Source organism: Pristis pectinata, chromosome 1, assembly GCF_009764475.1.
Source record: "Pristis pectinata isolate sPriPec2 chromosome 1, sPriPec2.1.pri, whole genome shotgun sequence".
NCBI lineage: Eukaryota > Metazoa > Chordata > Chondrichthyes > Rhinopristiformes > Pristidae > Pristis > Pristis pectinata.
In genome coordinates, this window is record NC_067405.1 from 60,454,621 (window position 1) to 60,470,100 (window position 15,480).

The following is a 15,480-nucleotide window of genomic DNA, read 5'->3' on the forward strand; positions in this document are numbered from 1 at the left end:
CAAAAATGATGCAAATTTTAATGCATGGTTTTGTTCAGAATATGTCACAAGTCATTAGCAAACATGTAATTCATGATAAGACGTCATAAAAATTCAAAAAATAATTATCTGACATATTGACAGCAGCTAAACATCATATGAGATTCTCTGAATTATATTTGCACTTGCATATCTTCAAATTGGTCACATTCTTAACATCAATTAGGAACCTACTGTCATAGGTAACATTTACTGTGTTAGAGTACAACATTATTGTTCCAAAGATAAGAAAGTATATATTTCAAGAGGCATAATTTTCACAAATTTGTGTTCATGAGTGGTTTTTTTTTAAAGTTATAGGCATTTGGCTTGAGAGCACCACAGCTCACCTTTCAACTCATATTCACTGGCTCAAACCATTCATATATTACACCTTTGCCAGTGACCAAAATTTAAGGCCATCACTTAAGGATGCACAATGTTTATTTAGAAAGTAATTCAAATATAGTAAATTACCACAAATGTAGACACAGTTAAAAGACTAATTACTTAAATGATTACAGGTTGACATTCCTTCATTATATTTAGTGAGGATAGGGTGAATCTTCAGAGCACAACTCCCCAGTGGTAATTTTGAAATTATGAAAAATATTAACTTTCCAGTGCTCAGTGCAACTTCAAATTGTATTTCCACAGTGCTAAATTGAAAAATAACATGCATCGAAATTTGATTCGATTCCATCTGATGAAATATAAAACCAATGACAAAAATGAAGAAATATACATAAATCTGGCGATGTCTGAAGATGTTGCCAGGGTCACTGATAATTAAGTTCACAGTATTTCATTTGTCACTTTCACCAAATTCAACAGATCCATCTGTTAGCTTTAGGCCTCCAAGAGAAGTAATATTTCACAAAAAGAAGTTACAAGCTATATTCTGGTTGTACCTTTTGGGTTTTATCTTGTTCGCTCAGCTGAACTCAGGTAGCTGCAGCAGGATTGGTTGGTGATTCAGGTGTGTTCCAAATGAGAAGCAGTTCCCTCCTCCTCCTATGACCAGCACTTGGCACTCCTTTGCTAATAGTACACTACTGTGATTGTGCAACATTAGCGGCCACTTCACAGGATTCTGCAATGGAGGAAATAATTAGTACATCTGAAGATCAATGCTATATAATAGTCTGGCATATGATGCAAATTACTATCCATGTTATCCTTTTTGTGCATTGAGCAATGTCACATAAACATTTATAGTGGAAAATTCAAGGTCAACATTTGGTTGTCATTCTGATTACAAGTTTCAGTGGCAAGAGTTGCCTCTTATTTATTCACTCAATATTCATTTAATTAAGAATTAATTATTTGAGCACTCTGGACCCCTGCCAAGACACATGCCTTTTTAGACAATTCTGAAACTTTCATGACAAACAAGCCTTTTCTGCTTGAGTGGTTGAACCTTGAGAGGTTGAACACTTTGGCTCTTGTGTTCTGCACCTTATCTTTAACCCCTTACTCTTCCTCAATTTCCTCACTCTCTAATCCACTTCTCCACTTCAGTGCTTCATTCTTCATTTCCCTTGGGGTTTCCAATCTGCAAAGTGATAAACTAATACTTCGATTTTAAAGCACTCGGAATAATATTATAGAAATATTTCATCTTGTTAATAGTAACAAACAAACTGTCATATTTTAATCTCAATAATTTTAGAGGTTTTTATTTTTTTGATCTCTTATCTGTCATGTTCAATGACTTCTGATAACAGAGGGCTGTTCGAGCATTCATGAGAATGACAAAACAGTGTATCCTCCAAGTTACCATGAGCAATACCAGGGAAGGTGAAGTAGCATTTAATACTCAGTCAAAGTGCTGATATTTTCTCTGTTCCTATTCTTCAAAATCATTGTGAAATGCAAGTTGATCAGAATTTGTACTTATGATAAAATAACCAGTTGATCTGTACTTCGAATGGGCTTCTAGAACAATATCAAGGTCTTGCAGAGACAGAGCCTGAATACAGAATTCTTGCTTTCTTTCCAACTAGTAAGTTATTCTGAATTATATAGCCACATTCTTCTTTAGCTTCACTAATACTTGTCACCAATAAAAAATAAATGCCATTGGCAACACAAAGTGTTCCAAGTGTAATTTGCCATTACAGTTCATTACTAATCTTGGGAAAAGAATCTCTGTCCTCTCTACTTCCTATATTTGAGCTACTCAGGAATAAGTTTACCTGCAGAAAAAAAAACTTAAAAAGCCTACAGTGTAAATTTGTGACAACTATAGGAGGGAATAAAAGTCAGACACATTCTCCTCCAGCCACTAAAGTTAATGAAAATAAATCAGCAAAATATAAGCTATTCACATCCAAACCCACCTTTTCAAAATAAGCTAGAGAAATATGGGTATATGGTTATGTCATATCATTGACATGTGACAATATTTTAGGCATTGAGCTTCTTTGAAACAATTTGGACATTTGCATGCCTCAAGTTGTACCTTTGATTATTACCAAAAGGACTAAAATAAGCAAATATGCCAGAGTGCAAAATTCTTGAGCCAAATGCAACAGATTTTTTGTTCTTATTGGATATATTGCTCTAACACTGATTACTTGCCGTGCCAATGTAGTAGTCAAAACTCCGTCCTGTTTTTAAGTCAATAAGAGTTACTTCAGGGATTGAATCAGTGTGGATTGACACTCCTCCTAGTAAAATAAGTCTATCATCAAGAATATGTGCTGTGTGCGAGTACCTGAAAAATAAATTCCAACAAACAACTTGAAGGTTATTTTAACCTCACCCATCATCAACCACCCTTATTCCTGCTGCCCCATCAATGCTGGAAAGTCCTTCTTGAAACAAGCAGGTTAAGGTCCAATAATGTTGCAACCCTAACCCAAGTGAAATTTTAACTCATGCTTGAACTTCTCTCTAAATAATAACATCAAAATGAAAAAATGAATTTCCAGCTTTCCTTTCTGGGCGAATAGGACCTCCTTGCCTAAACTCCTCCATACTGGTCCATCAGCTCTGGTGGGTAGTTGCAGGTTGTACAAGATTCCAAAGGCCAGCAGCCACTTCTAGGCAAATAGTATCTGTTCTCGACAAAAGTGGCTGATAGGGTGATAACAAACCCAGGGAGTTAACAGTGTCCAAATTTCCTATTCAAAGGTGGGGGGGGGGGGGGGGGGAGGGGGGAGAGAGAGAGGGACAGAGAAAGAACAGCAATTTTATTTTTTGCTATTAAAAGGATTCATATTATTACCGTGGAATGACAGAAGAAATCATTTCTATCCTTTCCCAAACAAAACCAGACAAAGTTGGTCTAAGATGGAAAATAGATCCCAAAGGAACTTGTGCTGTTCCCAATCCTCCAGTAATCAGAACACCACCCTTCCATACACAAGCACAGTGGGAATGACGGCTTTCTGGAGGAGGACCATCCACTGGAATCTGCAAAGCACGTGCAATGTGTAATAGGTTAGCAGGCTGTTAAGATCTGCTGTTAAGATTTTGAACATTAACTGATTTCAAACTGTAACTTTTTTTTCCAATGAATTCTTACATTCTAATAGATGTCACTTGTGAAATATTTAGCATATACTGAGTTCAGGTCTTTCATTACCCTCTTTTTAAGGTCACTTTATTAAATTTAATCCGCAAAAGGAATTAGACTTTCTAGCCTACACTATCCTGGGTTATCCCGGTGTTGCCTTTTAAAGATCAATGTTATATCAACAATTTACCAATCAACTTTTCCTCTTCCTGATTCCCCAATATATTGTCAGATACCTAATTAATTAATTAGCCACCTCATGAGTAATCTTGCGTAAATTCTATTGTAACCGACTGTCTTGTTGAAAAATAATAGATACAGCATGGGAAGAGGACCACTTGGGTTTCCTCTGGGTGTTCCAGTTTCATCACCAACCATCAACCACCCATTTACACTAATGCAACATTAAACACATGTTTTTATTCTCCCCACATTCTCTTCAACTCCCCCCACATCCTACCATTCACCTACACACTAGAGGAAATTTACACCGGCCAATTAACTGACAGACCTGTACGTATTTGGGATGTGGGAAGAAACTGGAACACCCAGAGGAAATCCAAGTGGTCAGAAGGATATTGTGCAAGCTCCATGCAATTCCAGTTTAAGTTGACTTCCAGCCTGTCTATCTTCCATTTATGTTTATTTCATAACTTCCTTCACTCAAGAGTCTGTCTAGTCTCTTATGCGAATGCAAAGGAGGTAACATGATTTTACAAGTCTCTCCTGCCTTGGTCATGTGAGATTATATCAGCTTATGGATGCCTTTAACTTGCTTAAAACAAATCCATTTTTAGAAACATTTACTATTTCTTTTCAGATTAGAATTCTTGAAGTTGGCAACAAAGGTAGATAACGTGGTTAGGAAGTCATATGGGGTACTGGCCTTCATTTGTCGGGGCATTGAATACAGAAGAAGGGAGGTTATGCTACAACTTTATAAAACTTTGATCACACATCAGCTGGAGTGTGGTCACCATGCTACAGGAAGCATGCAATCGTGCTGGAGAGAGTACAGGAGAGATTCACCAGGATGTTGCCTGGGATGGAGCAGTTCAGTTATGATGAGAGACTGGAGAAGCTCCCTGGAGTGGAGGAGGATAAGAAGGGACATGATAGAGGTACATAAAATTACGAGGGGTGGAGATAGGGTAGACGGTAGGAAACCTTTCCCCATATCAGAGGTAAATAAAACTAAAGGACATGGATTTAGGGTAAGGGGGAAGAGACTTAGAGAGGATAGGAGGGGACCTTCTTCATCCAGAGAGTAGCAAATACCTGGAATGCACTGCCTGAGAGAATGGTTGAAGCTGGGTCACTGACAGCATTTAAGAAGTGTGTAGATGAGCACTTGAATCACCTAGGCATAGAAGGCTTTGGACCAAGTACTGGGTGATGGGATTAATATGGAAAGATGCCCACTTGTTAGCATGGACAAGTTGGGCCAAATGGCCTGTTTCCATGCTGTACCATTCTATGATTCCATGATGAATAAAAATCAATAGAATGGCAAATGCTCAATATCTCAAACAAAAAAAAACATCAGAACGTTCTGGTGTAGGATTTTTATCAGTATTGGTGAAAATGACTAAATGGTTTATAAGGAAAGATGAAAAAGATGAAGGTAAGGCAAGCAACGTACACTTTGAAGTAATGGTATCGTAAAAGTGTTTAAATAGAATGGAGATGATTCAAGTTTTTTCAAAATGCTTTTCATGCCACTTTCCTCGATTTCATGAAAAGCTACTCCTGAAATATTCATTATCCTGTTCTCTTCATATAAACTCACTGTAATGTTGAACATTTGCAGCATTTCCCGTTTTGACTTCTAAACTTACATCTGTCCAGCTGTAATCTTGCAGATTGAGGAAATGCCAGTCACCTAGTACCAACTCTTTGGAAGAGCGACCACCATAAATGAACAGATACTTCTGATCTTTAAAAATAAATGCATTGACCTTCAATTAGAGAGATGAAAAATATTCTTTAGATCTATTACTTTCTACGAGTTTCTTGTCAAGTAATAAAAATAGAATCTGGAGGCATTTGGTGACAGTGGACCCTCCATCATGCTGACCCTCAGTCACACTGATTCCTAACTGCAACTGACTCCAAAACTAAATAATCTCCATTAGAGGTGACTTGTGGCGAGTTGCCAAATAGAGGACTTGATGTTTGAAGTTTTGGACTCCTTTCTCAAAAAGACATTAAAAATCACAAGGTACTATTTCAAAAATAGGGGAAATAATCTTGGTATTCTGGCTAATGTTAATTTCTCAAACCAAGCCTCCAAAAAAATGGATTATGTGGTCAATTTGTTTTTTTGTGGGAATTTGCAGTGTGTAAACTGGGTGTCATGTTTCCTATATGACAAAATTTAAAAAATATCTCATTGGCTGTAAAGAGATTTGTGATACCCTAAGCTTGTGCAACACAGTATACAAATTCAAATCTTACTTTTTTTTAAAATAACATTTTACAAAAAACAAATCTGAGGGTCTTCTCTTGACACAACATTCCTTCTGCGAGTTTGATTGAGTCTACTTTCGTAGCTGTGTAATTAACTTTCCACTTTTAAGTGCCAGTTCAAATTTTAAATAATGTTAACATTGATCCACTAGGACAATATCTTAAGATTTGTCCAGGTTACAAATGATCAATAGGGATTTTAATTAGATTTCTTCAATCTAAGCAGCTGATTTCCTTCCCTTTTTGTTTTCCCATTTGTCAGTGAGCATTTATAATGCTAAAAATCAGAGGAGAAATAAACAGAATGATTTGAATCCCTTCAGCCTTTTGTCTTGTTGTTATGTAGTTAATGGCCACTTATATTTAACATGACTTGTTCTTGTCTTTTATTTTTACCTCTGTAAATCAATTCTGTTGCTGTGTGTCGCCAGCGTGGTGACGGCATGGTGCCACTGCATTCAATCGCCTTTAATGACAAGCTGACATTGGAGATGCCACCACTGCCCGTGTCACATCTTAAACAAAGAACACTTGTGACTGGCTTCAGTGGAGAAGTGCGGCCGCCAATGATCATACAACGACCGTCACAGAGTGCGGTCATGCTGTGAAACATTCGCTCAGCTGAAAATGAACAAGAAAAAATTCCAAGTTTAATGCACAAACAGAATAGGTTGCAGTTCAAAGGAATATTTAGTTAACCTATCAAGCAAAAAAAACTCTATGTGCAACCAAAAACTGACAGATTTTAGTAAAATTCACCGAATTTGCATTTAGTTTCTAAACAGATTTCTTTTAATTATTTTGATTTTAAGAGTAGTAAGAAAGAATATATTAGAAACACTTAGGCTATTATGTACTGGATACAGAAAAACAACAAGGATTGAACTGTCTGATGAGCAAGAAGAATGACCTTTTTGGATTTCTTTTCCATCTCCTCCTTTGCTGATAGCTTGGACTGCTTTGTTCAGTGAAGTTCAATGAGTAAACAAACAGCAATCATTTGTTTTAAAAGAGTCACTGGGCTCTTTAACAGCAGGGGGCAATGCAGCAAAGCCCAAGTGAGCTCTCCAACAACATTCGCATACGAGTGCCTCCAGCAGAGATCAGTAGAAACCAAGTTGGAATCGATACAGCCAACTGGAGAACCAGAATTAAAAGCAGAAAATGCTGGAAACACTCAGCAAGTCAGGCAGTACTTGTGGAAAGAGAAAGAGAATTCACTTTTCAAGTTACTCTAATTTCCTTTTCACAGATGTTGCCTGACCTGCTGAGTCTTTCCAGCATTTTCTGTTTTTATTTCAGATTTCCACCATTTGCAGCTTTATGATTTTCATTTACTGGAGAACCAAAATCACTCAAATCAACAAAATGAGTGGAGCAGAGACTTAAACAGATGCTTAACCTGGTAACAGCTCAGTTATTACAAGGATAAATTTACTAACCCACAGGAAAGTCAGACACACGAACAAGGACACATATTCATACATGAACATTAGAGATTATAGTATATACAATGACAAACATCTACATTGTATGAGAATATGCTTATACCAATTCACACCATAAATCTTTTAAAATTCATTTTCAGGATCTGGGCATTACTTCCAAGGCCACCATATTTTGCCCATCCCTAATTGCCCTTGAGAAGGTGGGGATGGGCTGTCTTCTGAACCACCACAGTCCTTCTAATGAAGGTACTCCCACAGTGCTGTTGGACAGGGAATTCCAGGATTTAGCCCCAATAATGATGAAGGACCAGTAATATATTTCGAAGTTAGTACAGTGTGTGGCTTGGAGGAGAACCTGCAGGTGGGGGTTTTCCAGTGCTCATGTTGCTCTTAGCCTTCTTGGCAGTAAAGGTTGCAGGTTTGGGAGCAGCTATAAGTGGGTAGACTGGGAAAGTAATAGCAGAGCATTTTGTAGATGGCACAGACTATAGCCATTGTGCACAAGGGATGGTTGATGAGGAGTCAATCAAGGAGGCTATTTTGTCCTGGATGGTGGCAAGCTTGTTGGATGCTGTTGGTGCTGCATTCAAGTGCAGAGTTTTCCTCCATGCTCCTGGTTTTTGCTTTGTAGGTGGTAGAAAGACCTCTGGGTGTCGGGGGCGAGTCACTTATTGAAAGATACCAGTCTCTAGCCTAGTCTAATAGCCACAGCATTTATGTGGCTGTTATGTCCAGTTGAGCTTCTGGTTAAGCGTAACTCCCAGGATAGCGATGGTGAGGGCCTTACTGATGGTAGTGCCATTGAATGTGAAGGGTAAATGGTTAGACTCTTTCTCTTACAATTACTCCACGTGCATTTGCAATTGGTGCTCCATTTCTAAGCTAATTCAACAAACGTGAAATGATGATGTTGAGAAACAGCTGTTCTTTACCACTTATATTACAGTTATAGAGTACAGGCAACCCTCATATTACAGCTGTTCAGGTTTCGGAAACTGAATCACCACCCAAAAAGTTGAGATACAGAATTAAATTTGTTCTTACAGAACTTATGTGAAAAAAAATAAACAAAATTTTTTTCCAACTTGTGCTTCTTGACATACACGCAGATGATGTGGCTTTGCATTACAGAAAATCACAATACACACTATTTTGTAGGAATGCAAACCCCTACCTAACCCTATAACATGGGGGTCATCTGTATATTGAGTTTTTTTCAATGATCCATTTCCATTGCAACACCACGTTCATAGCTGGGATCCTAAAAGGCTGAATACAGTCCAGAAAAAAGGTAGTGACTGCTTCTTTTGATCACCATCCAACAACTTCAGCAAGGTGGGCAAACGTCAAGGCATCAGGCTAGATCTTGAAAAAAAACTCAGCTCTAATGGTTCCAAAAGCTAAATAGCTTCTGGGATTCATTGCCTGTGCTCGCAGATTAAGAACAAGCTATCATAGTTTTGCAGACATCTGTGAAGCTGAGCCAACAAATATCTTCAAATGAAAAGGGGAAACATCGAACAAACTTTTAGCTTTTCATGGTTATTGCTGTTTTTCTGATAAAGTAACACACCCCTAATATCAAGCAGAGTGTGCATAGCGTGCGAGAGAAAAAATTACTATTGCTTCCAGCAGTTTAAGCTTTCATTGTACAACATGGGTAGCAATAATTCAAAAGATAAGTTAATTTTGAAGCAAATTTTACTGTTTTTAAACTTACTCAATAAACTATCCTCATCCCTAAAGGAGCAGGATTTCCAAACTGGTCCACTTTTAGCCAACAGTGATATATCTCTAAGACGTCCATGTTGACCAATTCTGTTGCCAAATCCTCCAGTGGTAACAATTGCATATGGGGCAACAAGTGCAGAGCAATGGGCAAATCTCCTCAGATGAGAACTCTGTGTTTCTGTCTCACACAGGGAGACAGAAAGTTGCAGAGGATCAAGAATATCTAATTTGTTGATGCAGAAATCTGCAAAGAAAACAAAAGTGTATGTAGACTGAAAAACAATGTTTAACGCATGTTCAAAAAAATGGCAACACATTGTGGTCTCAAACAGGCATTCACCAAGTTATATCTTTCAGCAATTTTAAAGTTGATTCCATGCCCATAGACATGCAATACTGTGAACATAATAACATAGGTTTGTTCAGACATGAACACAGCAGAATTAGATCTTTTGTTGAATTTTGCATCGGATGTGGATTTTTTTCATGGAATCTGATGCAGAGGATGCCATGCTATTACTGAAGGTACTTCACTTGTCAGGTTCAATTCCTGCCAATATCAACATCTGATCCATTAACACGTCACCTTCAGTCTTTACATTCTTACAACTTAGACCACTGTGTTCCTATAGTGTGCTGCTGATGATGTGTTTACTGTCACATTTTTAATGTTTTTTTGTCATTTAATTTTTAATATGTTTTAATAACTTAACCTTTATTGATTAATTGAAATTTAATAGCTTTTGCATTCATCAAATGTTTCTCAATATCAGGGGTATTCAGAAGCATTCAAAGCCCTTAACATATTTGACAGCTGGCAAAGCCTGGAGCATGGCATCTGGTCATCATATTTTTTTCAGCTGTTTTGTAAGAGAAGGTTGTTCCAGCTTACTTTGGTATTATGGCATGTAAGACCATGCTGCCATACAGGGTCTCTACATTTACCGTCAGGACTGCTTGGGCTAGCAAATGGATCTGGAAAAAGAATGTTTTTTCATAAAAGAGAGCCACTCATTTAAGACATAGATGAGGAGAAATTTCTTTTCTTAAAGGGTTGTGAATTTTTGGAACCCTCCACCCCATAGAGAAGCAGAGGCCCACTCGCTGAACATGCTCCAGGGTGAGATAAACAAATTTTTAGTTCATAGGGGAGCCAAAGGTTATGGCAGGTAGAAAAGCAGAGCTGAGGCCAAAATCAGGTCAGCCACAATCTTACTGAATGGCAGATTAGATACAATGGGCTACACTCCTGCTCAGAGAGTGTGGCTGACTTGCCACTGGCAACAAGCTCTGACCCAATGACTTTGTATGAAGTATGGATCCTGTTGTTGATGATGAAATGCTCTTATTTAAAACTTAACATTATTTTGAGGGTTGATGTACTACGATACATCAGCCAAAGAAAGACGTCCTTCGACTGTTCTTGGTGATTTGGCAGATTTTCTATGATTTGACAGCTGCATGTGGCTAATATGGCTAGGCAGCAAAGAACACATGCAAATTATCATCCTTTCTAATTTGTTACCTCATGAAATTTTGCCGACCTTACCTGGATGGGGAGTAAATGGCAGATACTTTATCAAGTCTCCTTTTGACGCACACAGAATCATATAGTGAGAACACTTCAGATGCCATTCCTTTATTAAAAGTAAATATTTGGGAGGCAATGAGAATGAAAAGAAACACTTCTCAAATTAAATTAAGCTATCTTTAAAGTATCTACTTTATTAATAGTTATTCAGTGGAATAAATCTGTAACAATAGTCATAGATGTTTATAGAAGGGGGCCATTATGTCCATCACATCCATGCTGGTACATATTAATTGTATCAATTATCAGGTTTATGTCGATAAGTACTAATGATTGACGAGTTAGGCCTATTTAAAGTGAATTTTAGCATGTATTTATTGATAGCATATTTTTACTTTTATATCTAATTTCTCTTGATATCTGATAAAGTATCTCTTGTTCAGTCCAAAGTGACATAAGGATTCAAGTACAAAAATTACTAAAGCGTCACAGAAAGGTACAGGAAAAAAACAAAAAGGCTAAAAATGAATTAGAGTGCACATAGTAGAAGATTTGCCACAACTATACTACATCCTGGCTAGACCATGCTGGACTACTGGAAGCAATTATGGGCAATGCATTTTCGGAAAAATATTATGGTCTTGGAAAGAATGCAGCATAGATTTATCAAAATGATAACTAGTCTCCAAAGGTTAAAGTACAAGGGCACGTTAAATAAATTAGGCTATTTCCCTTGAATTTAGAACATTAAGGGTTGATCTGATTGAAGTCTTAAAGATAATAGAGGAAACTAAAAGGTAACTGGATGGAAAGAAACTACTTTTGCTAACTGAGGAGTCTAAGACGAGAAGACATGATCTAAAAGTTGGAGTCTGGCCTTTCAAGAATGAAGTGAAACATTAAGGGATGGAAGGAAAAAGCAAATATCTGAGTTTAGTCACAGATCAGCTATTATCACACTGAATGGTGGAATAAGCTTACCGCTGATCCTATGTTCTGGGTGAAATACCATTTTAAAAATCAGAAAGTAATGTTGCTTTCATAACTGGTTTATGCAATCTACACTTTTTCTCATTTTATTTTCAAATATTTTTCACATAAATTATGGATTAGAATGGTATATTGAAAGTTAAAGCACTGTTCTAGTCTTCTCAAACAGTTAAATGACACATCTAAAGTTATATTTACCTCGTACTCATCAAAAGGTTCCAACAATTCAATCCTTTGCTTCTCCTGTTTTGGAATATAGCCGACATAAAACTCATTCATGTCAATACAAAGGCATTCCTCCCAGCCCTAAAACAGACATGTAAGGAATTGCAGACAAATAAATTTGTCACTTTGACAACAGACTGCTTCTGTATATTAACCCAGTCATAAATTCTGAAGACTTTAAACTATTGCATGTAATACAGAAAAAACATCACTCCCTAAGTACTCTGCTTTCTGTCCCTTTGACAACTTTATATTTACACAGCCATGGGGTTAATTTTCATAATGTCTATCATGCGGTGTTTGAGGTATCAAATGCTACTTGAAACCTCATTTACACATCAACAGCACTATTACCCACCCTTCCTGTTGCTTTGTCAAAGAACTCAATGAAGCTAGCCTAACATACCGATTAATTCTGTCCCTAATTATATTTTTCTAGAAATTTCTCAACCACCCAAGTTGACTGATGGGTAGCTGCTGTGTTTATTACCACCTGCTATTTTAAACTATGCATACAAATTTTACAGATACAGTAACCAATGTTATGCATTGGACTAGCAATGCAGAAGTCAAAATCCCACCAGAGCAAATTATTAACTGAGTTCAATACAACAGTAAATTTGAAAGCCAGCACTGGGAAATGATCATGAATGCTGCTGAATTACTGTGAAAGTATAAATTATTTACATTTACTTCAGAGAAGGGAACTTGCCATCCCTACCTGATTTAGGATATATTTGATTCTAGTTCAACACTGCATGGTTGACTTGTACTGCCCTTGGGCTACCAAGTACCAATTTGTTTGTGTTGCCACCATGTCCTAACAACAAATGTGGAGAAAATGTTCCAAAGAGTCCAGCAATTCAAAACTAGGTGAGACCCAAAGTTTCTTTTCTCCTACATTTGGGTAATTTCCCCTTATCAATCCAATTAAGTGAAATTTACAGTTAAATGAGCTCCAATCTACCTATACAAAGCAATATGCAAAGTGTCACCCATGGCTCAGTTCATAGCACTTTCCCTTGTGTCAGAAAATCATAAGTTCAAGCTCCACTCCAGAAACTTGAGCACAAAAATATTGGCTCAGAGTCAAGTAACATACTGATAAAGGCACCAGCTTTCAGATGAGACAATAAACTGAAGCCTTTACTGGTCTTGCAAGTGGACATAGAAGATCCCAAGGCACTAATCTGGAGAACGGTAGGGCCAATATTTACTTCTCAACTAACTTCACTACCTCAGGCCATCTGGCTACTATTGCAACACTGTTTGTGGGACTTTCCTGTGTGAAATCGCCTGCTGTCAACAGTCACAGTTCACGTACATCTGGAGCAAACTGTTGTTGCCTACATGGAACAGACTGCTCAACACAAAACACTGGACAAATCCACACTGCCACAGATAACCTTCCTTCTGCTAGTTAGAGAACTTGTAGATGAATAAAACTCCTGCACCTGAGCCAAATTAAAGAAATTCAATGATTCATACTGTAATAAAGTTGCTATTTAGAGCACTTATATCATCATAATTATAATAAATGGAAAGTCTGCAATTCTCCACTAACCTCTTTCAAAAAACGTTTCTGCTGAGCTTCCTTTCCAGGAAACTGAACAAGTGCGTGCAGAGTGGAGTTTAACTGCACAAAGTGTTGCTGCATAACTTGACCAAAGGGATCGTTTGGACGTATCTGTTCATAGACAACAAACACTGCTGACGAAAATCGCTCTGCTGCCCAACGGATTACAGCTGAGGAGCTAGATAATAGTTTAATTTTGTCAGAAAGCAATCAGAAAAGTAAGACTCATTATTTAAAACACCAATCCCCTGAAAATGGCACAACTTGAAACAAAAAAAGTAATTATTAGAAAAGATTACCGTTCCATTCATAATTGTCTAATGTCTCTCTGAGTTTGGATTTGGAATTGCTAAGACCATATTGCTGCAATTGTCAGGGACTTTACCACAGACAACTAGAAATGATAGGCTGTTCCCAGAGATGTTCAGGCACAGTAGGATGACAAACACTGTAATTTTCCTTCTCCATTGAACAAAATATGGACTTTATCAGTGGCAATTGTGATTTTAAATATTAAACATATGCAGGATTTCAAAAACAGTAATATATTCAAAAGATTGCATCCTTACATCTATGAACTGGACAGCATTTTTATTTGTTTGAGAGTAGTTTCTTCTCCCTGGAATCGACAACATTCCCTTTAATTGAGAGTGTAAGTGGCAGGCTCCAACTCGTGAAGTGTCATAGCTATTCCTCAGCTGTGTTTTGAGGATGAATTTTACCTATTCTCACTGCAAATTTTTTCTACCTGCTCCTAATTATCTGGAACACATTAACTTAATTAACAATCAGTACCGACTTCAGCTACCACCTAAGTCTGAAAATCTCCCATCAACCCAATTACAATGCTTGAACACTGTAACTATAATTTTTTCACTTTTGAATGATATTTTATCGCAGATTTCTCTCAATTTATACTCGTCCAGTAGCACAGAAGCTGGCACAGTTTTATAACGAGAAACCCCTTTGCTGCTACTCTTTCTGAAAATAGCTGCATGGTCATTGACAAGTCCTTCAAGTAAACTTACAAATCCATTGTAGTTACCTTTCATTTTTCATATATGTCAGCACAACTTCTGACAGCAGTAAGGTTGGGCAAGCAGGGTTTAGGCCAATTTCCATCAGTGTGTTATCTAACTCCACTATTTCAGTTAGATCAATACCTAGCAACTTGTAATCCACACCACACAGACGACCTGCAACTCCAAAATTGAAATCCAATTATAAAGAGATCATCAAACCACAAATAGACATTTAAACAAATGCATTAAGAAAACAATATTTTTTGTAATATATTACAATTTAATGTGGATTGTTCTATTTTTATGATTCACTTTATTGCATCACTGAATAAAACAGTATCCATTATCTATAAAAGACAAAATGAACTTTCATTGTGCAGACATATTTTTGTCAATTCTATTATATAGTTAAACATTTTCTACAACTCCTGCCAATAAATTTGATATAATGAAACTAAGCAACAAGCCCACCAAGCAGCTTTTCCTTTTCAAATAAACAAAGCCAAATGAATATACTATACTGACTATAAACCTGTTTAGCAAGAGGGCCTTACTTCACTTGCCTATTGTATCACTGTCAAAAGCCGCGCTAAAGTCAGCAAGCATTTTCAATGAAGCATGTACTTGAAAATCAATCATACCCATTTGGGCGGGTCCGATTTCATCAGTGCAGCCTATGAGCTCCACAAGTTCCTGCTTGTTTTTAATCAGAGTGGCTTTGCGTTGAACGACATCTGGAAAATCCACCTCATACATAATTACATTTTTCAGCTCCCCACTTGCCTTTAGCCGGAAGTACAAGGAATCAAACCCAGCTCCAAGTGAGAGGATCTGCAGAACACATACCAAGCTCTAACGTACTATTCTTAGTCACTGTCAGAACACAAATGTTCAGATGATTCTGATCTAAGCATACAATGTCTCACAGTTTAGTTACAGTTACATTT

General features: G+C 37.3%; 1 protein-coding gene across 1 annotated transcript in view; it reads right to left on the reverse strand.

Moving 5' to 3' along the window:
- lcmt2 (leucine carboxyl methyltransferase 2) overlaps positions 1 to 15,480 on the reverse strand; it is a 29,808-nt gene continuing 14,328 nt past the window's right edge. Inside the window, exons 4-14 of the mRNA XM_052021121.1 lie at positions 15,175 to 15,364; positions 14,557 to 14,707; positions 13,500 to 13,689; positions 11,909 to 12,016; positions 10,739 to 10,826; positions 9,179 to 9,433; positions 6,407 to 6,631; positions 5,380 to 5,477; positions 3,251 to 3,438; positions 2,602 to 2,737; positions 1 to 1,111 (exon numbers count right to left, since the gene is read on the reverse strand). Of these exons, the coding sequence (XP_051877081.1) occupies positions 953 to 1,111; positions 2,602 to 2,737; positions 3,251 to 3,438; positions 5,380 to 5,477; positions 6,407 to 6,631; positions 9,179 to 9,433; positions 10,739 to 10,826; positions 11,909 to 12,016; positions 13,500 to 13,689; positions 14,557 to 14,707; positions 15,175 to 15,364 (1,788 nt within the window). The 3' untranslated portion in view covers positions 1 to 952. The remainder of the gene's footprint in view (positions 1,112 to 2,601; positions 2,738 to 3,250; positions 3,439 to 5,379; positions 5,478 to 6,406; positions 6,632 to 9,178; positions 9,434 to 10,738; positions 10,827 to 11,908; positions 12,017 to 13,499; positions 13,690 to 14,556; positions 14,708 to 15,174; positions 15,365 to 15,480) is intronic.